The sequence below is a fragment of the Glycine max genome, chromosome 2 (assembly GCF_000004515.6).
Source record: "Glycine max cultivar Williams 82 chromosome 2, Glycine_max_v4.0, whole genome shotgun sequence".
NCBI classification, from domain to species: domain Eukaryota; kingdom Viridiplantae; phylum Streptophyta; class Magnoliopsida; order Fabales; family Fabaceae; genus Glycine; species Glycine max.
Genome location: NC_016089.4, coordinates 3,852,080 through 3,875,606, shown reverse-complemented (window position 1 = coordinate 3,875,606; position 23,527 = coordinate 3,852,080). Strand labels below are relative to the sequence as shown.

Below are 23,527 nucleotides of genomic sequence, written 5' to 3'. Positions count from 1 at the left end.
GTGAATTTGTGTTTTCAAGTTCATTTAGTGACGGTGTAGAAATATTTCACATTGTCATAATCACAAACAAATTTTTTTATAGTTTTTTTTTACTTTTATAATAATTTCTTAAAAATCATACTTATCACATGATTAATTAAAAAGTATAAAACTTTTAACAAACTTTGCATAAAAGTTAAAATCTTTTTATATTTCTTTTTGTTTGGTTCCTTTTTAAGTCTTTCTTAATTGCATTAATTTAGCGTTATTAAACAAACTACACATGTAGGGGTCTAGTTGATTTGAACATGAAGCGTAAATTACTATAAATTCTTTACTACTTGTCTTTTTTATGCTTAGGGATAAAAAAAAACCTACGTATGTAAAATAACAAACAAATTTTTTTGGAAGAGAATAGCAAACAAATTTAAAAGGCAACATGTCAACGACAATTAATACTAAAAATAATTGAGCCTGCCTTAACAACATAAGATGAAGAGAAAATAACAAACATGAAACTTCTATAAAAAGATCAATAATAACCACATAACTTAATTTGAAAAAAATGAAATATATTAGACATGATTTGCATGATGTAAATTATTTTTATTTTAAAACCATTAAAAAATTAAAATTTTGTATTACTTAGTGCAATAAATTATTTTTATATTGGTCCTACCAGCTAAATAGCGAATCAAAATGAGTATTTTTCAAATAATTCTTTAAAGGTCAAAAAATAGAAAAATTATGAAAGAAGAAACTTATTATATAAGCTTATGTTTTGGTGGTAAAATGATGCCACATAATAATAAACTTAGATGTATATACATTAAACTAGTTATTTAATTGTTTAAAAGAAAACTCATGTGAAATTCAAATTTCAAACGGTTATAACTTCCTAAGTAATTTATAATTTTTTTTGTAATGAAATTAATTAACGTAATTATTCTTTTGATGACAAACAATGTTTAACTAGTTAGTCATAAATATACCGGAAAAAAAACTTGTTATTTAGTCATAAAAATGGCCTCTTATTCTCATATATTACTAATTTGCTATGATAGACTTTTATTACGATTCTTTCATATAGTGAATACTATCGCAAATATTACTATTCTCAAATATTTTTATGACATTAAAACTATTACCGGTCTTAAAATTAAACATGTCATGTCGGGAAGAAGCCATGAAGGTATGATATGATATTATTATGGGATGTATTTTTGGCAAAGTTAAGTTAGATGACTTTGTCTCATCAGTGGGTTGCACACAACCAAATATAATAATCACGACACAGCTTATAGTGTGTTAAAGGCGTTCTTCGTAGGACTCGTAAACAAGTTTTAGAAAGAAGAGATTTGAGGGATAACAAATGAAAAAGAAAAATGAAACACATGTTAAGAAATTAATTTCACATTTACAACTCCTATCTGAGCAATTTTTTTTTTATTGTGAATCAAACTATCTCATGACTAAAAGTTAATAACTAATCCTTAAGATAGTGAAATTTATTAAAAGAATTAATCCAAGTTATTTATGACTATCCAAGTATTTATTAGTCATGTTATATCATATTAGTCATGATTTGAGTAATTGAACTAATTTGAAAAAACATAACGTGTTTTTTACTACTATATATTTCTTCATTACTTTCTATCCGTGATTTATGGTAATATGGTAGTACATTATCATATAGTTACATAGTACATTATTAAAAAAATGTAAATCTATGTTAGTAATTTTTTTTATTATTTATTGTCTTGCCACGTGCAAGCCTTACCGTTAGAACCCAACAAGTCCAATCCACGAACCATGGAGAAACTATTTGCTGGGCCGAAAGAGCCCAATAACAGTGTCCCACAACACAATTTTTTTCCTAAAACAACGCCCTATGTGGGCGCTCAAAAAACCAAATAAACACCCCGCTTCCTCCCTCTGTTATTATTACAGGCACAGCCAGTACGGTACTTTAATGATGGTGATACAAACCAAAAAGCTGTTTCCTTTCAGTCAGTGTTTTCTTATCCTTTTTTTTTTTTACTTTAAATTCTTATTAATTATATTTTATATTAATATTAACAGTAATTATAATTATAATTATATTCCGTTGCATTCTTCCGTTTCGATTTCGAAGGAGAGGGAGTGGAAATCTGAGAGGGTTTCGCGGCAACGGCAATGGCGGAGCAGGGTAACCGCTGGAGCTGGGACGTCGCCGGCTTCGAGCCTTGGAAGTCGCCGTCGCCGGAGCAAAACGATCAGAAACCTACCGCGCCGTTGGCGAGGAGAAACTCCACCACCTCCTCGGTTCCTCCACACTCCGTGGCTTCCAAAGTTGAAGGGTTAAGAGAAAAGGTTAAGGTAATGCGTTTTCATTTCCACGTGTATCTCGTTCTTCTTCTTCTTCGAATTCGCTAGCTGAAACAGAATTTTCGGTTTTGAGCTATCTCGAGGAGAGTACTTCTAGTTGTTTCTGCTTCCGCATCGATTCTACGTGCTTGTTGTATTTTCGGATTTTTTTTGTGTGTAGAGGATTTCAGTGACTGTTAGTGGCGAGGATTTGACTGTGAATTAGATTTTGGAATCTGAAGAGAATTTAACTTGCAGTTGAGGAAATTGTTTGCCATGTTAGACACGTTGAGCAATTTTTTGTTCCTTCCATGTTTCAGAAAGTTAAAACAAAACAAAAATAAATGCTGTGTTCATGAAAGAAAGAAGAGTTACCTGCATAATAATGTTTCGTTTTCCAAAAAATTTCTCATCGTGTTTAATGCCTTTGGAAGAAGAGATGCCAGCTGTACTTTTTTTATTGTTGCCTTAACGGTTTTTTCTTCCAGCTGAAAGCTGTTAGTGTTGTGTTGGGCACCAAGATAGGGGAATGTGAGTTAAGAAGGGATTCACTGTCCTTGTAGAAACTGGTGAATCAGAGTGTTTAGAACATAGTCCTAGGTGGTAGTTTCTCACAGCGGTTGCTTGAATACTATATCAATTAGGTTTAATCAGCATTAACTAAGATTCCTGATTTCAAAATGTCAATTGCTTAATTAAGATTCTGGCTTTGAAGATTCCAGGTTCCGTCAGCATTAATTAAGATAGAGTATACAGTGAGGAATGTGAGGAAAGAAGGGATTCACTGTCCTTATTGAAATGGCGTATCAGTGTGTTTAGAACATAGTCATAGGTGGTAATTTCTCACAGCAGTTTGTTGAATATATCAATTAGGTTCAATCAGCATTAATTGAAATTCCAGATTTGGAAATGACAATTGCTTTCATTTTGTGCTAGGTTTATTGCATGGTTTTGAACTAAGGCGCACACTTGGCTTCTATGTGCCGTATGTCTTAAAAAATCTGCAATGAATTTCTTAGAGTCAGGAGGTTAAAATATCTTCTCAATCTGTGGCGAACAGAGACCCTTGAAAATATATTTAAGTTTTTATTCAAAACAATTACTTGTCTAATATAAATGTAAGTGATAGACAGTGTAAAAAAAATAAGTTCATAAAATTAGTTTCAAGCTAGTTTGTGCATTTTTAAGCAAAGACAAAAGCAAACTTTTTCTCCTTAAAATTTGTACCAAACCAAATGCAATACAATACATAAAAACAATTTAGAGTATTTTCAAATAGTAAAAAAGAATGTTATTTATCCAAAAGTATATATACATAACTTTTTGCTACTTATATCCAGTAGTGCCCAAATTCCCCTGCATTTTTGTAAAACTTGAATCAAACTTACCTGCTTCTAGTTTAAATTATTTTTTAACGGTTCACATCCTTGCATGTTTTGTTGGGATTTCTTCTGGAAAAATAATTGGTATTTTTTAATACACTCTCATAGGAAATTGTTAAATAAATGTTTATTTTCTAAACATGCATATATATATTAGTAACATTTTTCCTAAGAACAATGCTATAAACACTCTTTATTTGAATTATGCACAATTTGTTTATTTGTTACTATGCACATAAGACAAAACCAAATGGTTAGATTAATGTTTTTTTTTGTTCCCTTAACAATTGTAGAAAAATGAGTAATTATTTCTCTCACTAGCTAGCAATAGCATGTAATCATAGTCTATGGATTATTTTTCTAACTTTTAGCCATACAATTTGCTGACTAATAAGTGGCAATCGGAGCAATTCAGAATACCTAGTCGAGCAGTCACGATGATCAGTTTGATTGATTGAAGTTTTGGCATTTCTCCTTTCTGAAAACACCATTGTATGTGGGCATAAATTTTCTATGATTCTCGAGTGAACTTTACTTAACTGGGATGTTGCAACTTTTCATGATTTTGGTGAATTAGTGCTTGGTGGTTCTTTTATGAAGAAGGAAGAAATGAGTGTGGTCTTTCAGTTTCAATATTATGAATTTAGATGGTAGGCATGTTGGGAGAGGCTGTTTGACTGACTAATAGCAAGAACTCTGGAAGGTAAGATATAGGATCAAACTCACAGCTAATTTTGGGGATTTGAAGATTTTATGTGCAAACAGAGAAAAAGAATTATTGTTATGTAAAACAGGGTATACGTTATCCTCTTCTGAAAAAGTTTCATTTAGAAAAGTCTAGTTTTGGATTACATATTTAAGAGAATTTTTTTTCCACAGATATGGTGTCAAGCAAATATAAGTGATGATTCTTGCACAATCTATGATTGTAGTATATAAAATATGGTTGGAGAGGGTAAATTATTTACATTTTTTAAATACTTTTAGTAGGATTTGATTGATGGGGAGTTTGATCCACTTGTGGTAGCCTGTTAGGTATTAGATTCAGAACTCCATGCTGCCATGTACCAAAGAAAAGGATGATTAGAAGATGTGCTTTTCTGGAGTATCTTTTATACTATTTAAAGCTATTTTATATTCTTACAAGTACAAGCTAGTTAAGTTGGTTGGAATTTATGTTTTTGTGGTGTGGTGTCCTAGCTAATTTTTATGGATCATGCAAATTTTGTTTTAGACATGTTTTAACAATTACATCAGGTATTTTGCACAGCTTGCTAGAATTGACTACCTGCAGTTAAGACAAGAAGCAAGTGAACTTCAAGAATATTCAAATGCAAAACTTGACCGAGTTACACGATATCTTGGTGTACTTGCAGAGAAAACACACAAGTTAGGTAACACTAATTTGTCTTGACTTGAGGTTCTTTAGATATGCTCGTTTTGATATTTGTCATTTTTATTGTTTATTCTTTTGGTTGATTGGGTAACTTGAGACTATATTTGGATAAAAAACTTAAATAAGTGTTTATTTAAGCAGAGTTCATTTAAATAAGCTCTATTGTCATAAATGTATAAGAACTGGAACCAGAACTGTTAGCTAGATAGCGTTATTTGTTATAGCTCTACTGATGAGATCAGCATGATAATGTGATATTAATAGTGTAAGCCTGCGTATACAGATTTCCTCAGAAAAACATGGCAATTTGAAAATGCAGATAACATAGGCATTCAGGAGGCCTGGACTATCCCCTCCTTTTCTTGCCTCCTTTCTCTCTCTGCTTACCCTTTTTTCCCCCTTAACTAATTGAATTTTCTGAGATGTCAGAGGAGCGGAAAATTAAATGAAAAAAAACACTTTTTCTGAGATGTTCAAATCATACAAAACATGGCTTGTAGCAGTTTTATCTGAGATGTGTTTTGTTCCATCACTTCATGTAGGCATGAGATTATTCGTTTATAAATCTGATGTTCTGGGCAACAACAATAAATGTAGCGAGTGTATATCCAGATGCATTAATTTCTTGAAGTACTTGCAGTTATGTGAAATTTGAATATACCTACACAAACATATCTTTTATTGTTAAGCCATTATGCTGATGGTTTTCTATTTTTAAATTTTGAATTTTGTGCTGCATCTGTGAATGCCAGATCAAGTTGCCCTTGAAACTGAGGCAAGAATGTCTTCTGTGATCAAGGAGAAGAAGAAATTGTTCAATGACTTATTGACATCTAAAGGTGATTGCTCAATGTAGTTCTTTTACTATTGTTAGCTTCTTTGATTGACTTTTTTCCTCAATGGTGTTGTTTGTATAATATATAATGTAATACATAACATACGTTAGCTGGAACTTAATCTTGTTAACTACATGACCTGCCTATCCTTAAGCATATTCAAATGCATGTTTTGCTGAGCTGGAAAGATCTATCTAGCTGTTAGATATGGTTCTATTATTTGCAGGAAACATACGGGTATTCTGCCGTACTAGGCCATTATTTGAAGATGAAGGTTCCTCAGTTGTTGAATTTCCAGATGATTATACCATCCGTGTAAATACTGGAGATGAATCCTTGTCTAACTCGAAGAAAGAATTTGAATTTGACAGAGTTTATGGACCTCATGTTGGACAGGGTAACATGGTTCTCTTTTATGTTACTATTTGTTTGGGTGGCGGGGGGAGCGACTAGGGAGGGGGTTCCAACTTCAAACCCTGCTAATTGTCTGATTTGCTCTTTAATATCTTACCTCTTATTTTATGTTTGCAGCTGAGTTGTTCAGTGATGTTCAGCCAATGGTGCAATCAGCTTTGGATGGATATAATATTTCCTTATTTGCATATGGACAAACGCATTCTGGAAAGACGCACACTATGGTTGTTCTTTCCGTCTTTCACTGTGTGTGCTGATTGTTATCCCACTCTTTCAAAAGAAATAAATATTTGGATGAGGCTCTCGAATTTAGTGTTGATTTGAAATTGAAATGCCTATCCTGTGGATGAACTCTATTATTTGTACATTTTCTTTAACTTCTTGAGTCAGTAATGCCTGATAATTTGCATCTGCAATGTTCATTCATTGTTCTCAGGAAGGATCAAGCTATGATAGGGGTTTATATGCTCGCTGTTTTGAGGAGCTGTTTGATTTGTCCAACTCGGACACAACTGCTACTTCTCAATATACATTCTGCATTACTGTTTTTGAGCTGTATAACGAACAGGTCTCCTTTTCTTTTCACTTTGTGACCCTTTTTGGTGGGTTTATAATTTGCTTCCTGGTTTAGGTTGATTTAGGATTATAAAGGTTTTCATTGTCTCTTTTTATGTGCTTACAGATAAGGGATCTGCTTTTGGAGTCAGGGAAAAGCTTGCCTAAATTGTGTTTTGGATCACCTGAATACTTCATAGAACTAATGCAGGAAAAAGTTGATAACCCTCTGGACTTTTCTAGGGTTTTGAAAGCCGCATTCCAGGGTCGAGGAAATAATCCATTAAAGATTAATGTTTCTCATTTGTATGGTCGCTGCCTATATTGTGCATGGTTATATTGTGAATTGGCTTTATATTTGCTGTTTGATGTTGCATGGTAGATTTCTATTGATATCATACTTTCTGCAATGGAGCTGGTGATGTCAATGCACAGATCAGCATTTGTATAGAAATCTCAGAGAGAGAAAATATCACTAACAGAATTGAGGTGAAGTGAAATATTATTCAACCCAATGAGAAAAGGTTACACCTCAGTTTATATAGGCAGTTACGCAGAGGTAACTGTCAACTGACTCTAGTCAGTTAACTACAGCCGTACAATAAACTGTAGTTAATCCTATACATAGAAGTTAAGAAAGGAAAAGCAGTCTATTGAGTAATATACTCCTATAGTTTGCATTATAGGATACAATATATAATATGCTAAAGATTTTTTTTTTCAACTTTTATTTTTCTTTTTACATGTTGTATTTTTTTATTAATAAGTAACAAAAGGAGGCAGAAAATATTGAAGACTGAAAAATGAAAGAAATGTGGGCTTATTAAGCAGCAATATTATTAATTTGATTATGTCTTGATGTTTCTTCAAATTTATCACTGCCATGATATTTTTCTCTCAGAAAGATTATCAAGGTTGTTACTGTTTTGATATTTGTGCTCATCTGTTTTGTGTAAGTAGATGTTTTCTGCATGATGTACTGTGTACACTAATTCAGATAAGTGAATTTTGTTTCATGCCTTGTATTGTCAGGGTTGTTACAATACACATATTTTATAACAATTTGATCACCGGTGAAAACTCATATAGCAAGCTCTCTTTGGTTGATTTGGCCGGAAGTGAAGGTTTGATAACAGAAGATGATAGTGGTGAGCGTGTCACAGATATGCTTCATGTTATGAAGTCACTTTCAGCGTATGTTTATTTATTTATTTATTTTTTAATTCTTTAAATTTTTCTTCACTGTCAACTTTTAAGTTTTATTAGATTAGTAGTCATCAGGTGTTCTTTGTCCACCCATGTGAGTTAATGTCAAATGTCAATGCTCTTTCAGTATTCTCTCTGTTCTTGATTTTTGGTGGTTTGTCTGTTTTCATTCCCAGGTGTAAATGGTACTAGTTTAGGAAACTGGTTTCTTGTTATCTCTTATTTGCTTGGGGAATAAATAAGGAGATAGTTGGGGCTCCTATGGCTAGCTCTGCTTTCTGTTTCCTATGGGACTATGGCTGTTAGGCAACACTTGTAAATAGTGCATTCAATTTACACTGTTGTCACCTGATTTTTTTTATTTCCTTATAAATAACAAATTGAATTTGCTTGATTTCTAATTCATCGTGTTCAAAAATCACAATCTAGATCCATAAAAATGTTGGTCTCAAGTAGGCTAGGGTCTTCAATTTATCCAGCTCTCTGGGAGGGTTAGAGACTTAGAGTGCAATGAACATAAAAGAGATAAAATATTACATGACTGGAGTCACTTGCGTAGCCGTAGCTAAAGCTTTATATTCTCTCTCACTCTCTCTCTCTCTTTATATATATATACAATTTCCTTTTTTATCTATTAAGAAAATAAAGAAAAAGCCCTTAAAAAATAATGTGCTTTTGTACCCCTCTTTTCTGTCTTAATAATAAATTCTTATAAGACCATGTCCTTCAAAGCAAATAGAAGCCATTCATCTAACCTCATCAGTCATCCCAAATTTACCGGTGTATGAATAAAACACCCTGTTTGTGAGCATTAAGTTCCAATCAAATGCACCAAATAGTACTATAGTAGTGTAAATTGCAGATTACCATAAAAATTTAGCCTATTTACTTCTACTACCATGGCCACTGTTGAAAAGCTAATTTAACTGTGGTCACTCCTAGCTTGCCTTAGTTGATGCCTCTTTGGGGGCTGCCTCTATTGTAGCCTCAAGGACGGTGATTTAGTCCCACATCAATTGGATATATGACATAGATGTTATAAAGCTTGGGTTGTCCCTTACAAGCTGGTTTTGTGGGGTTGAGTTAGGCCCTAAGCACACATTCTAAGAGCCACTAAGGCTAGTCAACAAAAATTGGTCCAAGGACCTGAGTCTAGGACACACTCAGCATTAACCAAAAAAGCTAAAACTCTATTGCATAAGGAGATAACAGCTGAACAATCTGGAAACAGTTGGGGAATTAATTCTGAACAACCACCGCACAAATGCAATCAAGTAGTGATAGATGATTTTAAATGTATGTAAATAAAAATAAACCATAGACATAGCAAACCAATTAGAGCTTTTAAATGTACAGTGATGTCAACATTGTTGTTAAATGGTGGCGCCATGGTGGATTTTTTTGCCAAACGCCATAGGCCCCAATGGTGTGTTTATATGGTGAAATTATGGCCTTCTGCCATATTTTGCCATCCACCATTGATAACACTGGATCCCAAAAAGCAGATGACTGAGCCTAACCCCTTAGATTGTGAATTATACATAGTGTCATACCTGTACTACGTATCTAGACCTGTTTGGCATTCTGTTTTGAATCACAAAATTAGTTAGTACTGGTTTAAATCCACAAGATTGTAATATTATCTGATCTTATTTCTCGTTAAATTCATGAACTTCATTTTTTTCATTCATATTGAAGTTTTTAACCAATTGAGTCTGAGGAATGAGAAGCATTTATTTGTTGGAATTTTCTGTCTTACTTCTTGCTGCATTTGAAAATGTCTTTACAGGTTGGGAGATGTTTTGTCTTCTTTGACATCAAAAAAGGATGTTATTCCTTATGAAAACTCGATGCTAACGAAACTATTTGCAGATTCACTTGGTATTATTTTTTATTCCATCTTTTTTTTAATAAGCTTATGGTCACGTGTATTTGTAAACAATAATAACAGAAAATTGCAAGTGCCTCTTAAAATGGTAGCAAGTTTTTACATGTTTGGTGTGACTTTTGCATTCTATTATATTATTTAATTAATATTTAGATACTCTGCCTAGTTTTTGCTGTAGTTCCTCATTTTCTAATTGGATTGTTGTTACAATTAATCCAAACCTGCTCCATATCAAGTGGTGTTTGTCTTGTTTTGATTTCATTTCATTGTCTATTAGTTTTCTAGTTTATTTTGGAAGTGTATTGAAGCATACATATTCTCTTGGTGTTTCCATTTTTTGTTATCTCTGTTTGTCAGTTATAAATTAGGTTAAATTAAAACTTTAGCCCCTAAAGTATCATCCATTTTCAACTTAATACATTCATTTTTTTTACTTTTCCTCACACTTATAAACATTTTCAAAATAGTCCCTTCAGCCATTTTCGATTATAATAACACCAATTTGGTCCCTACTGGACATATTAACCTTAAAAAAGAAGAAGCATGTAAATGTATACCTGTTGAACTTAAGAGCACATGCTCAGAAGAGTTGAGAGTATCTGCAGGAGCTCCTAGAATGACGGAGCATCTGTAGAGGTTGTTTTATAGAATAAAAATGGCACATAAAGAAACACTAAGTTAAGAAACTGTGTTATAATAATGTGGGTTATTTTGAGAACACTTGGAAGTTTAAGGCTAAGGACTGATTTGAAAAGAAAAAAACTATGGGGTTGAAAGTGAAAGGAAACTATAGGGACCAAAATTTAATTTAACCTTTGAATATTTAACAAAGGATTACTTTTTATCCTATGTGGGATAGAAAACACAGGTACAAATTTGAGGTGACACTATGAACATTTTCCTGCATTTCTTATATAAAAAAGAAAATAATTTGCCTTTGTGGTCATTCTTGCTCTTTTTCCTTCGTCCTGAAAATTGACTCAAATGTAATTTTTTATATATATGACTATTAATTCAATTATTTCTGCTTGGTCTTAAATATATGGTAACATTTTTTTGTAATTTTTCTTTAATGTTTTAGGTGGGAGTTCAAAAACTCTGATGATTGTAAATGTGTGTCCAAATTCTTCAAATTTATCAGAGTCATTACTGTCACTCAATTTCTCTGCCAGAGCTCGAAATTCTGTATTAAGCCTTGGAAACCGAGATACAATCAAGAAGTGGAGAGATGCTGTAAGTTCTTCCATAACCCCATCCCCCCTTTTCAAAAGATAGTCTTCTACTTTTGATTTGCTTTTCATTTCCAACTGTGGATATTATGGGAAGCAGTTAAAAATATTGCTCATGCATATTATGTATGATAAATATTATATGGATATAATGTTGATTTTGGCATTGAGCCGCTCCTTTTACTCAATTCAAATTTCAAACAGTGTTTTCTAGTTTTATACAAAGTTACTTGTATATGTAAGATTGATTCTTTTGTGGTCTAACTGAGAAATTGCTCTGACTTTGTTAAATTTTTTCATATATAATCTCTCTGTGTTCATTGGAAGTTCAATTTTACTCAGTTTTCTGTCTCCTTAAAAAAAGGTGGTAATTTCAACTGACTTAAAGATTACAAATTTACTACATATCTTTCAGATTTAAGTTGTGATGGTTTTTATAGGCAAATGATGCACGTAAGGAGTTATATGAGAAGGAAAAAGAAATCCAATATCTGAAACAAGACGATCTGAGACTTAAGCAAGCACTTAAAGTTGCAAATGATCAGTGTGTTCTGCTCTTCAATGAAGTACAGAAGGCATGGAAAGTTTCTTCTGCATTGCAGACAGATTTAAAGGTTTGGCTGTTTATTGAGTTGGGCTTAATTTTACTGTCATATGTAGTGATATGTTACTTAGTGGCTTGACGATTCTGTTTATCTACATGACATGCTTTAATATTGTTAATCCATAAGGTAGTTTTGTGATCTTTTCTTGCAGTGAGCAGAAGGAGAAAGTTTATACAGCATTTAAGTAATTTTCTTAAGTGGTTAAATTCAATCTAATTTTCTATAATGTCTCTTCTAGCATTTTCTGATATCAAATTTTAGCTTGGATTTGAGGCAAATGTTCAGTCAAATGTCCAGTTGTTTGCATGGATCTGATAGGAATCAAACTGCAGCTAATCAGCAGTGTTTTTGTCCTCTCATCAGTGTGCAAGATTATCAAATTTGCTATATTTTCTTGCTATTGTCCCTGTGTTCCTACATTGTGAAGAGTGAAATTTTTGTGTCAAGTGATGTTCCTTTAAATTTTAGAGATACATACTATTTGACTGCTTATTTTCTCAATTTGATGCTGTTCTTTCACTTTTTTCCTATTCTGTCTCTTGTATGAAAGAGTTGATGTCGTATGTGCCTTTTTTGGAGAGATGTAAACATGTTGTACATGATGAAGATATGTCTGATGTCCACTTTTTCTGAACATTCACACTGTGCTACAACACTTGGTTGTTAGCTTTGAACAGAAGGTTTGCCAGTGAGCAACATCATTGCTTTATTTTCTGCAGTCAGAGCATATTTTGCTGGCCGATAATTATAAGGTAGAGAAAGAACAAAATGCTCAGCTTAGAAATCAAGTCGCTCATATGTTACAGTTAGAACAAGAGCAAAATTTGCAGATACAACAGCGCAATTCAACCATCCAAAATTTGCAGGTTAACATTTTGTAGTTTATGTACAATGTTCAATAGGTAATTCATGACTGGTTTATCAAGTTCATTTTCTTTAATAATTTTGTTGGAGATAAGAGCTTCTTTAATGTTTATTTTTTTGAATAGCCAAGATACTTGGTATAGGTAGGTTCAATGCATCTTAGGAAGTAGTGGTATCTTAATTGTTCTCTTGTAAATTGTTTGGCATTAATTAATTTTGTAATACTGTTGAATATAAAGAAAGCCCATTCTGCTTGGTGGAAAAAACACTTGAGCACATTCAGAATTTTTTCCTTTCTCATTTTCTCACAAATTTATATTGTGCTGCTGTTTCCTGATAACAATTTAAGTTATAAAAAAAAATAAGGTTTTGTGTGCAATGTTCTAATTAATACAGCAGGATCATCCTTTGTATGCAATTCAGCAAAGCCATATTAACTAATGCTCTTGCCAAGTTGCCATATTCAGTGTTGTTAAATGGCGGCCATGGCGGCGCCATGGCGAATTTTCGTGGCGGATTTTTGAAAAAACGCCACCGAATAGCGGTGGCGTGGCGGGTTTGGGATGGCGGCGCCATGGCGGTCGTGGCGGTTATGGCGGGGTGGCGGAAATGGCGGAATTTTGTTTGGTTTTTGTCCGCGGTAGGAGTTGGGCCGACCCGACCCAACCCTACCCGGTTATTCATTAAACTAAAAGCGACCCTCCCACGCAGCTGTGATTCAGAACAGCCTCCAACTAAAAGCGACCCTCCCCCGCACCCCGCCGCACCCAGCCGCCGCCGCGACACCCGCAGTCCGCACGCGCACGCAGCCGCGAGCCCGTGACACCCCTTACACGAAGACGAAGGTCGACATCGCGACGAGCCCCGGCAACGCACGAACGGCGGCGACGAGCTCCGGCGACGCACCGGCACGAAGAAGACGAAGGTCTCGCGGGTCAGCCTGATCTTTTTTTTTTTTTAATTTTGTTTTTGGCTTTTTGCTGTTTGACACCCCATTTTTCTGTCTATAGCTTTTTTTTTCCTTTTGCCATTTGGCACCCCTTTTTACTGTTAACAGTCCCATTTTTTATTTTTTTCTATTTGACACCACAATTTTTTTTTTCTGTTCAGTCCTCTTTTAAATGTTTTTATCATTTTCTTATTTTGAACTCTTTAATGAGTTTATTTGGTGTGGATACTTGATTATTGTATGAACTCATGAAACTTTTTTAGTTTATTTGAATGCAATCCTTTGTTTTTTTCAATTTCAATGAGTTTATATATATGTTTTTTTTTTTTTTTGTCCGCCATGACATCCGCCATTTTCTGCTACGCCATCCGCCATATTTTTATGGCGGATTTTTGACTTTCCGCCATGAACCGCCATCCGCCATTAACAACATTGGCCATATTGCATGTTTTCAGTTAGTACATATAGTGGTTGCTACTTGCTAATGCTAAGTCTGTCATATTGCTGGCGGTAGCACTACAACTACAAGTGTACTATCCATCTATCGCGTGCCCTAGTCTGAGGCATGGCACTGCCGACCATGGCATGCCACCTTAGCTTTGCTCTATAGTAACTGTGATCTTAGATGCATGTGAGCAACTTTGTTGAATTGGAAGCCATGGCATGCCACCATGGCTTGCTTGATAATGTATGTAATCTCTTTTTATCCTCTGATACAGGCTAAAATTGGAAGCCTTGAAATACAACTCAATAAAGCTCTGGGATCCATTAACACTGGGTCAAATGTTGGCCCTGAAACTGTGTCTGCAGCTCTATCAAATTCCAGGACAACAGGGGAAGGGATGGATTCATCTGCAGTAACCAAGAAACTGGAAGAGGAACTCAAGAGACGCGATGCTCTGATTGAGGTCTAATATACTTGTCAATTTTGTGTCTGATTTTAGTATTCTTCCAATTGTTGTTTCCCATTGGATTGCGGTTATTGATTTTCACTTCTTTCTGCAATTTTGTTGTTAATTTTTCCGTAGTAATTTATTTAATTGAGGATAGATTTAGCAAACCAATGGCTCATTGGTCAAGTGAGAAGAGCGACTCCCTATTCTTGGGTTGCTCATGTTGAAATCCTCGCCAACCATCTTAATATATGTGGTGAAAAAGGGGAAATTCTAAAACTGCAACCAAGAAATCTCAATGTACAATTCTTTTTTCTTTTGGTGAATACATAAATTCTGGTTTTCAAGTCTTGTGAACTTTCTAGATTGTAAAAGATTAAATAAGTAATCCCTGAATATGGTTCCTGTGTATCAAAATGTGCCATGACATAAGTTCTGAATATTTATTTTGTTGAATTCTTCTAATGTGTTGAATTCTTACATGCTTATTAGTTTCATTTTATTCTGGTGAGGAACTCAATTCGTTTTGCAGAGGTTGCATGTAGAAAATGAGAAATTATTTGATAAATTGACTGAGAAAGCATCTCTGGCTGGATCACCTCAGGTAGGCAAATTTTATTTTTTACTGGAGTTACTGTTCACAAGTTACCATTCATTATGTTGTGTGTGTAATGGTGGGGGTCCATTTACATTGAGAATAAGTTTTGACTCACTCCAGTTCACAATTATGTATAAATATTGAGTTTTATCAATCAATTACTGAACTATGCTCAGAAGGTAGATCAAGCTTATAAATTTTCATAGAATTTTAAAATTAATTGGTACTTCATTCAACTACTTTACCTTTTGAAATGTGTGTAAATGTCAAATATTAGATTAAATATTTATGTATAGGTTGGCTCCATATACTCTAATAGTTGAGTCTTGCACACTTGTGTTGTTGAGTAAATTTATATAGGATACTAATTTTACTAATTCAACTGTTGAATATTGTCATATCATGATAATGACCATGCATGCTAAACTTAAGATAAACTTACACTTGTGTGTTTGTGTGATTCCTAAATCATAATTCTTTTGCATTCTTTTGATGGATTGTGTATACATTAAAAGAACTGTTCAACAAAGTAGTTGGAAATGTTTACTCTCGCCCAAATATAACTTTTATTGCAAAGAATTTTTTACTTAATAAAATAAACTAGCTTCTGTCTGTGTGGCTCTAAGTACAGGGATTCTTAAATATTGTTTCATCATATATGCTTTCTTTTCTTCAATCAGGCTATCAGCAATATATGCTAACATATAGAAGGGATAGATGGAAGAATCTAAAGTACTGTGACTATTATTTGTATTGCATGCTTCTAGGCTGTCAATGTGGTGTTTATGTTGTTTTAAGATTTTCAATTTATTTTCAGCAGTCAAGTCCATTATCTAGGGGATCAGTTAATGTTCAGCCTCAAAATATTGGAAGGTATAATTTTACTTTATATCCTATATGTTTTACAGTTATATTTTGTTTTTAAGCTTATGGATATTGGCTTTATTCTCGTTGTATTCAAACAGGAATGACACTAGCACCACTGCTAGAGCTCGTTCTGTGGATGTTCTTCCTTCATCTTTGATGATAGATAAGAATGATGGCACTGTTGCTTTAGTTAAATCTGGTTCCGAGAAAGTTAAGACTACCCCTGCTGGGGAATATCTTACTGCTGCCCTGAATGACTTTAATCCTGATCAATATGAAGGACTTGCTGCCATTTCTGATGGTGCAGACAAGCTTCTGATGCTGGTATGGATCTTGAGTGTTTTGGGTTCAGTTTATTGAAAGTAGATAAATTGTAGTTTATGTGCTACATTGTTCTTTTGATTTTATATCAAGTCTTTTGGGTTGTTCTTTCCTCGTTCAAATTGTGAATTCTGCTTTGGTTGCCAAAATGTGGGCCTTAGACAATGTTTGCTCTTTATTCAGTTTGAAAATGTATAGAAGCTTGATTAGTTATAGTTTTCTGATGGTTATCAGTCAATTTGTGACAACATATTACTAAAGAGAGAGGAGGAAAAGTGTATCTTGTGGGACATTAAATATCATCCTAGAAAAGAAAATAAATGAAAACTGCGAGATAAAGTTGCTCAAAAATGCTAAAAAGCTGTTCAATTTCTTTGCATATTGGTAGTACAAATTCCTTTGAACCCATATCAAATGTAAGAGCTTAGACAACAACAATCTAGTCTTTTCTCACTAAGTGAGGTTTGCACATGGAATCAAATAATGCCATAAAGGTTTGCTGTTATTCATGTCTATACACAAACTATTGACCTCTAAATCCCTATTAATTGTTTCACCTACAAAAATGTAAGAGCATAGACACCCTTGAAAAATATATGTTTGATGTTGATTAGTGACATGAACTTGCTAAGAGAAATCTGAAATTGTATTTGTAATTCTGAAATAAGGCACCGGTACAAGAGAAAATAAGAGGCAAAGCCCCTTTCAAGTCAGTGTTTACTCTAGACTCCAACAACAGCAATAACCAGACAATTTAAATACAAGCCACCCTAATAGCTTCAGCTTGCAGGATAGAATTTTACAATCATTGTTCTTAATTGTTGCAGGTTCTGGCTGCTGTCATCAAAGCTGGTGCCTCCAGAGAACATGAAATACTTGCTGAAATTAGAGATGCTGTTTTTTCATTTATTCGTAAAATGGAACCTAGGCGAGTAATGGATACCATGCTTGTTTCCCGTGTTAGAATCTTGTATATAAGATCTTTGCTTGCTAGATCACCAGAGTTGCAATCCATTAAGGTAGAGTATCTTTCTTCTTCTTTTTCCTGTGTTACTGTGTATATAGTGATGTTCTATTGAATCTGGCGGGAATACCCTTCCTAATTTAGTAAATCTTGCACATTGGACTAAAAGGTATTGCCAGTTGAGTGCTTTCTTGAAAAGGCCAACACTGGACCCAGTAGAAGTTCCAGCCGAGCAAGCAGTCCTGGAAGATCTTCCATGCAATATGTTGATGAGCAGATCCAGGGATTTAAAGTGAATCTAAAGCCAGAAAAGAAATCCAAATTTTCATCTGTTGTGTTGAAGATACGTGGAATTGATGAAGTAATGATATTACCCTTTAATATTTCTGGTTAGATGTGGTAGAAAACTATTGAGCAGAATTTTTGTTTCTCATTTCTTTCTTTTGAACTTTGAATATCATAAAAAAATTTGGTATTTCCTGGTGATCCTGTCTCATTATTATCTTTGTACCTATTTGCGGGATGGAGTATGTATGTGTGTCACCTTGTTTTTATAATTTTAAATAAACTGTGTAGGAAACCTGGAGACAGCAAGTAACAGGGGGAAAGCTTAGGGAAATTAGTGAGGAAGCAAAAAATTTTGCAATTGGAAACAAGGCTCTTGCGGCACTATTTGTACATACTCCAGCAGGAGAGCTGCAGCGCCAAATTAGATTCTGGCTTGCAGAGAAGTTTGATTTTCTATCTGTTATGGGAAATGATGCACCAGGGGGGACAACTGGTCAGTTGGAACTTATTTCAACTGCAATTATGGATGGTTGGATGGCTGGACTTGGCAGTGCTCTGCCTCCCCAAACTGATGCCCTTGGCCAACTTTTATTTGAATATTCAAAACGTGTCTATACTTCTCAAGTGCAGCACTTGAAGGTACACTTCATCTTAAATCTGTTTGTCTTGAATAATTATTCTAAATGAATGCTATTCAATGTTCTTGATTATTGGAAGAAACCGTGTTCAATTTGGGACTGTGTTGATAGAGATTGTGCTCTTACTAGTTATGCTCATTGTGTTTGACACATTCATGAGCATGCTAGGCGTTGCCCACTTACATTGGCATCAATATTGGATAATGTACTTTTCTTAACCTAGTTTTCATATTTAGCTAATGTTTACTCCAAAGGAGTGTTTTTATTGGATGCACAAAGAGATTGCCAATTGGGAAGCTTTAATTGGATGAAGTATTTTCTTCTAGGCAGTTATTTTCTTTAACTATCTCATCTCAGACTTAACTTTCATTCTAAACTTAGTGCTAGCTAAAAACTACTGCAATAATCTTGTTAAGGTGTCCTACATTGGCTAGAAATATTGCCAAAGTACTCCTTGTAAGGCTTATTTTTTAACAAACTCCTTATTAAGGCTTGAGCAATCATTTTACCTTGAGCTAGCCGTTGGTGTTGTGTCGGGCTCATTTCATTACTTCATTTCAAATAAGGTGTCAAACCGTATCCTGTATTGATGTCCGGCCACCCACAATGCTTAGTCTTATAGAAACTTAATGCCTCAAATGTGCAATCCTTGCTGTGAGTGGGGTGTGCTATGATGCCCCACATCGGCTAGGAATGTAACCAAAATACTCCTTACATTTTCAAATCTTCTATTCAAATAACCTAATTGCTTTGCTACATATTTGAGTTGTTCATTACCATCTATGGCTAGTTACATTTGTGTGGTTTACTTGATCCTTGTTTTCCTGATATTGGCTTATCAGGATATTTCTGGTACCTTGGCAACAGAAGAGGCTGAAGATGCAGCACAAGTTGCCAAGTTGCGTTCAGCTCTAGAATCTGTTGATCACAAAAGAAGAAAGGTATTTTTTGTTTCACTTGAGATGGATCAAAAGATTTCTGAATCGCTGCTGGTAATCCACAGCGTGATTAATTATATATACTGATATTTGGAAACTAGGAAATTAGGAAAATGATACGAAGTCAAAACCTAATTATTTATACAGCCCCTAAACAGAGATATTTTACCTAAATTGGAGATACTTTCCCACATATCTTAAGCATGCATGTAATAGTGTAACTGTAAACTATAAACTTGTATTTGCATGTCTAGAGTTCTGTCATGAGTAGATGGTTTTGTCATTGCACTAGTTTATACAAAGATTGCATGGGAATTTTTGATTTAACATTTTAACGTGTTATTGTTATGCTTTTTTTTTATTTTTTGAAATATTTTCTCATGATACTTGGAAATTGCTTTGATAAGAGGAAGTTAAAGTACCATATAAATATTGTAAAATTGCTTTTTATAATTTTGTTGATTCTACTTCTGTTTGCCCCATCTTATTCAGCACTCCTAGAGAACCATCTTTGTGTAATTAGGAAGAAGATATAAATGGAACATCTACTCCTCATTTGTTGTATATACTATACAACACCAGTTATGACTGCTGAACTCAAAGGATTTAAAGTGCAGTCATGTAGTCTTGGGCTTCAATTTGTTAAAATTGATTACTATAGTTCATACTGAGCAACAAAATAGGCAACTAAAGGAGGGACAATTTTCCAGTAACATTAGCCTTCAGTGTTAAATGAATGTTCTGGCAATTTGTCAGACTTGTACCTTTGCAATGTTAATGGTAGATTAACTTTTGAATAGCCATTAAAGAAGGAAGCAGATGGTTTATTTTTTTCTGAGATGAATGTCTATTTATCATGTCCTGACATTGATTTCTTATTATTTTCAGATTTTACAACAAATGAGAAGTGATGTAGCTTTGCTGACATTGGAAAATGGTGGTTTGCCTATTCAAAATCCTTCTACTGCTGCTGAGGATGCACGATTAGCATCTCTCATTTCACTTGATAGAATATTGAAGCAAGTCAAGGTTTCTTTTTTCTTATTGAAATCTGTTTTTTAAAACTTTAGTGTTCTAATAGGAAATACTTAATAATTCAAGGTATAATTTGAACAGGATATATCTAGACTTTCTACTGTGAACACCATTGAGAAAAGTAAGAAAAGAACAGTGCTCGGTTCTCTTGATAAATTGACAGAACAAATGTCTTCACTTCTTGAAATTGATCATCCATGTGCTCGGAGGTACATTGCAGATGCCCGCAGAATGGTTGAGGTAAGCAAATTGATGCTCTGTATGGCTAGATTGTATCCTGAGTTGTGAAGGAATCTGAATATGCTTTGAACTTTGTTGGCATACTCAGTGTTAACTAAAATTCATTACAATTGCTCGGGGAAAAAAACATATCTCTCATCATAATGGCAGGATAATGTCATTTAGGAGAGAGAGAGAGAGAGTGGGGGCTGTTAACATCTTTTTAAACATTACCATTTTTTTAAGGGCTAAAACATTTCCATTTATTTACTCTGTTGTATTTTTTTTAAAAGCATCTCTATGCTTGTCCAAAATTTATCTGTTTTCCCTGTATTAGTGTATTTGTCTATTTCCTTTATTACTTATTAAAATTATTGTTAACTAAATTTTTTGCTCAGCCAACTGGGATTATAACCCATGTAAATACTTAATAAATGTTGTACCCCAAAGGAAAAAGGAAAGAAAACTAAGGAATGAACGGATGAAAACAATTTGAAAAGCTCTTCTGTCTTAGCATTTCAGGCATCTGATTCTGTGTCTGAGCCTGACCTTAATTGAGTTTTGGGATTCCTAAACCCTGTTTTATGATGCAGTCAATTCCTGAAGAAGATGACCGCATTCAAAATCTATCACATTCTCGCAAGCCATCAACTGATACAGACTCGGGATCTGGAACTGATGTGGCACAGTGGAACGTCCTTCAATTCAATACGGGTAATACCTCACCATTTATAATCAAATGTGGAGCAAACTCAAATTCAGAACTAATCATTAAAGCTGAGGCTCGAGTTAAGGAACCTAAAGGTGGCGAGATTGTGAGGGTTGCCCCAAGGCCGTCTATTTTGGAAAATATGAGCTTGGAGGAAATGAAGCAAGTATTTGCTGAACTACCTGAGGCTTTAAGCTTGCTTGCCCTGGCAAGGACTGCCGATGGAACTCGAGCACGGTATTCTAGATTATATAGGACCTTGGCTATGAAGGTTACATCACTTAAAGATATGGTCAGTGAGCTTGAAAAAGGGGGTGCACTGAAAGATGTGAGAACATGACCTTTCAAATGGAAAGATGTTCATGAAATTTACACTATATGCCTCGAGTAGCTTGCATTTGAGGCATCGGCTTTTTGGGGGGTTCATTGAGTGGTGGGGAACCATCGTGTGCATTATGTACAATTGTTATTTTGTGTGCTCATTATTGCATTTAGTTGTAATTATCTCAGTATTTTTTCGTATTGCAGTTTTGTTTATCAGGTGTAATCAATCCAAAGAATTTGAGTCCAAAGGCTTATTTTTTACTTGGTTTTCATTTGATAATTGAAGTTAGTTTAAAACTCGCCAACTCCGGGTTTTTTATAACCTAAACTCAACCTCATGAACTTCGAGATAGACCACAATATTGCCTCCAAGTCCAAACCACCATGATAAACCAAGACGATCAATAAAAAAACTGACTTCTCAATTACTATCTTCGTGCGTAGCTCTTGCAAGCCACCATCTCAGAAACATACTATCAAACAAAAACTCTTGTACACAGCACATCTCTGCACACCGTGACAAGACCACACCATGCCATGTTACCGAAAAAACTATTGTCCAACTGTATAATATATTTCCAAATTCACAATAAAAGGTCAAATGTTAGTGTTACATATGGATCACCATGCTATTAGTTAGAAGTATCCATTGACTTTAGTTATAATTAATTTTTTTAAAATAATTTAATTGTTCACCTTTAGTAGAGTCTTTTATTCCAACTATATATTTTTAATCCATGGTAATTGAATCCAAGACTATATTTAAAAGATCCAAGTCTTAGATTATTACAAGTGAAACATTTATTTTTCTTACAATGATGGGATGAATAATTTTAACATAAATATAATATAATGATTATGTTTGATAAGTCTTTTCAGCTAACTTCTAACATTATTTATTAGCTAAAAAAATTATTGCTTGGTCTGTAAAAAAAATAGTTTTTTAAAAGATGCTTAGGATGTTTTTACAAATTTCACTTTCAAAAAGTTTTAGGAGGAGTTTGAGAGAGCAACTCAACACAAGATAGTGAATTACTTATACATAATTACAATTAAATGTAATTTAAAATTTTGTGACTATTTTTTATAGGCTAAATTACATGCAATACCACATTAGAGTTAATAGTCATTTATTAAAAAAAATTAATGATTAATATTTTTTTTATTTAATTTCTAATTAATTTAATATCTCTAATAATAACAATCATTAATTAATAATCTAGGAGGGGGACCAAAATCACTAATTTATAAAATTAAGGGCATTAAATGTTAGAATTAAATTTAAGAGGGTCATGGGTTTGGAAAATGAGGAGATCAAAATTACAATTTAGTCTTTTTTATGCATAATTATCATAAATACAAATTAAATTTTAATTGATGAATTAAATGACGATTAAAGCATGAATTAAAGTAACTAAAGATTTATTTATAACAATCAAACATTAAATATATATTGTTTAGGTATTTTTTATGTTCACAATTAAAATTACTATTATGTCTTTTAACTTTTTTGAGGGAAAAAACTTAAGTTTGTGTTTATTATTTTATATAATAAAAGATTTAAATTTTTGTGATTGTTTTTTATACATAATTATTATAAATGTGCAATAAATTTTAATTTAAAAATTAAATGATGATTAAAGCATGAATTAAAAATAATAAATGATTTATTCATAACAATCAAACATTAAATATATTTTCGAGGTATTTTGATGTTCGCAGTCAAAACTACCATTTTATCCTTTAACTTTTTTTTGGGAGATTTAAAAAATTTTGAATGCCTTTTATACATAATTATGATAAATGCACATTAAATTTTAAATGACAATTAAAGCATAATTTAAAAGTAATAAATGATTTACTTATAATAGTCAAATAGATATATTTTCTAGATTTTTTATTTTCACAATTGAAATTACCATAACGTCCTTTAACTTTTTTGGAGGGGAAAACTTGAGTTTGATGTTCGGGATAAATTAAATGGCAATGGAAAACACAAATTAAAAGCAATAAATGATTTTTTTTTATAACATTCAAGTATTAAATATATTTTTAAAATATTTTGATGTTTGGGATCAAACTTA

General features: G+C 33.5%; 1 protein-coding gene across 5 annotated transcripts; it reads left to right on the top strand.

Annotated features, from left to right (window-relative positions):
- The first annotated feature begins 1,881 nt into the window (after positions 1–1,881).
- Positions 1,882–21,691, top strand: LOC100810330 (kinesin-like protein KIN-14B). Of its 5 annotated transcripts, none has more exons than XM_041010827.1 (24): positions 1,882–1,988; positions 2,114–2,337; positions 4,978–5,101; positions 5,856–5,942; positions 6,166–6,336; positions 6,471–6,577; positions 6,790–6,921; positions 7,036–7,214; positions 7,941–8,102; positions 9,904–9,995; positions 11,084–11,235; positions 11,672–11,845; positions 12,556–12,702; positions 14,369–14,557; positions 15,075–15,146; positions 15,961–16,013; positions 16,106–16,331; positions 17,156–17,347; positions 17,462–17,653; positions 17,869–18,219; positions 19,061–19,159; positions 20,045–20,185; positions 20,273–20,431; positions 21,004–21,691. In XM_041010827.1, the coding sequence occupies exons 2-24, from the start codon at positions 2,155–2,157 to the stop codon at positions 21,457–21,459; spliced, it is 3,840 nt and encodes a 1,279-aa protein (XP_040866761.1). In that variant the 5' UTR covers positions 1,882–1,988; positions 2,114–2,154; the 3' UTR covers positions 21,460–21,691. The 5 variants fall into 5 exon arrangements, with proteins under 5 accessions (XP_040866761.1, XP_006574646.1, XP_040866766.1 ...); XM_006574583.3 differs by having other exon boundaries at positions 15,958–16,013; XM_041010832.1 differs by lacking the exon at positions 19,061–19,159 and having other exon boundaries at positions 15,958–16,013.
- The last annotated feature ends 1,836 nt before the right edge of the window (positions 21,692–23,527 follow it).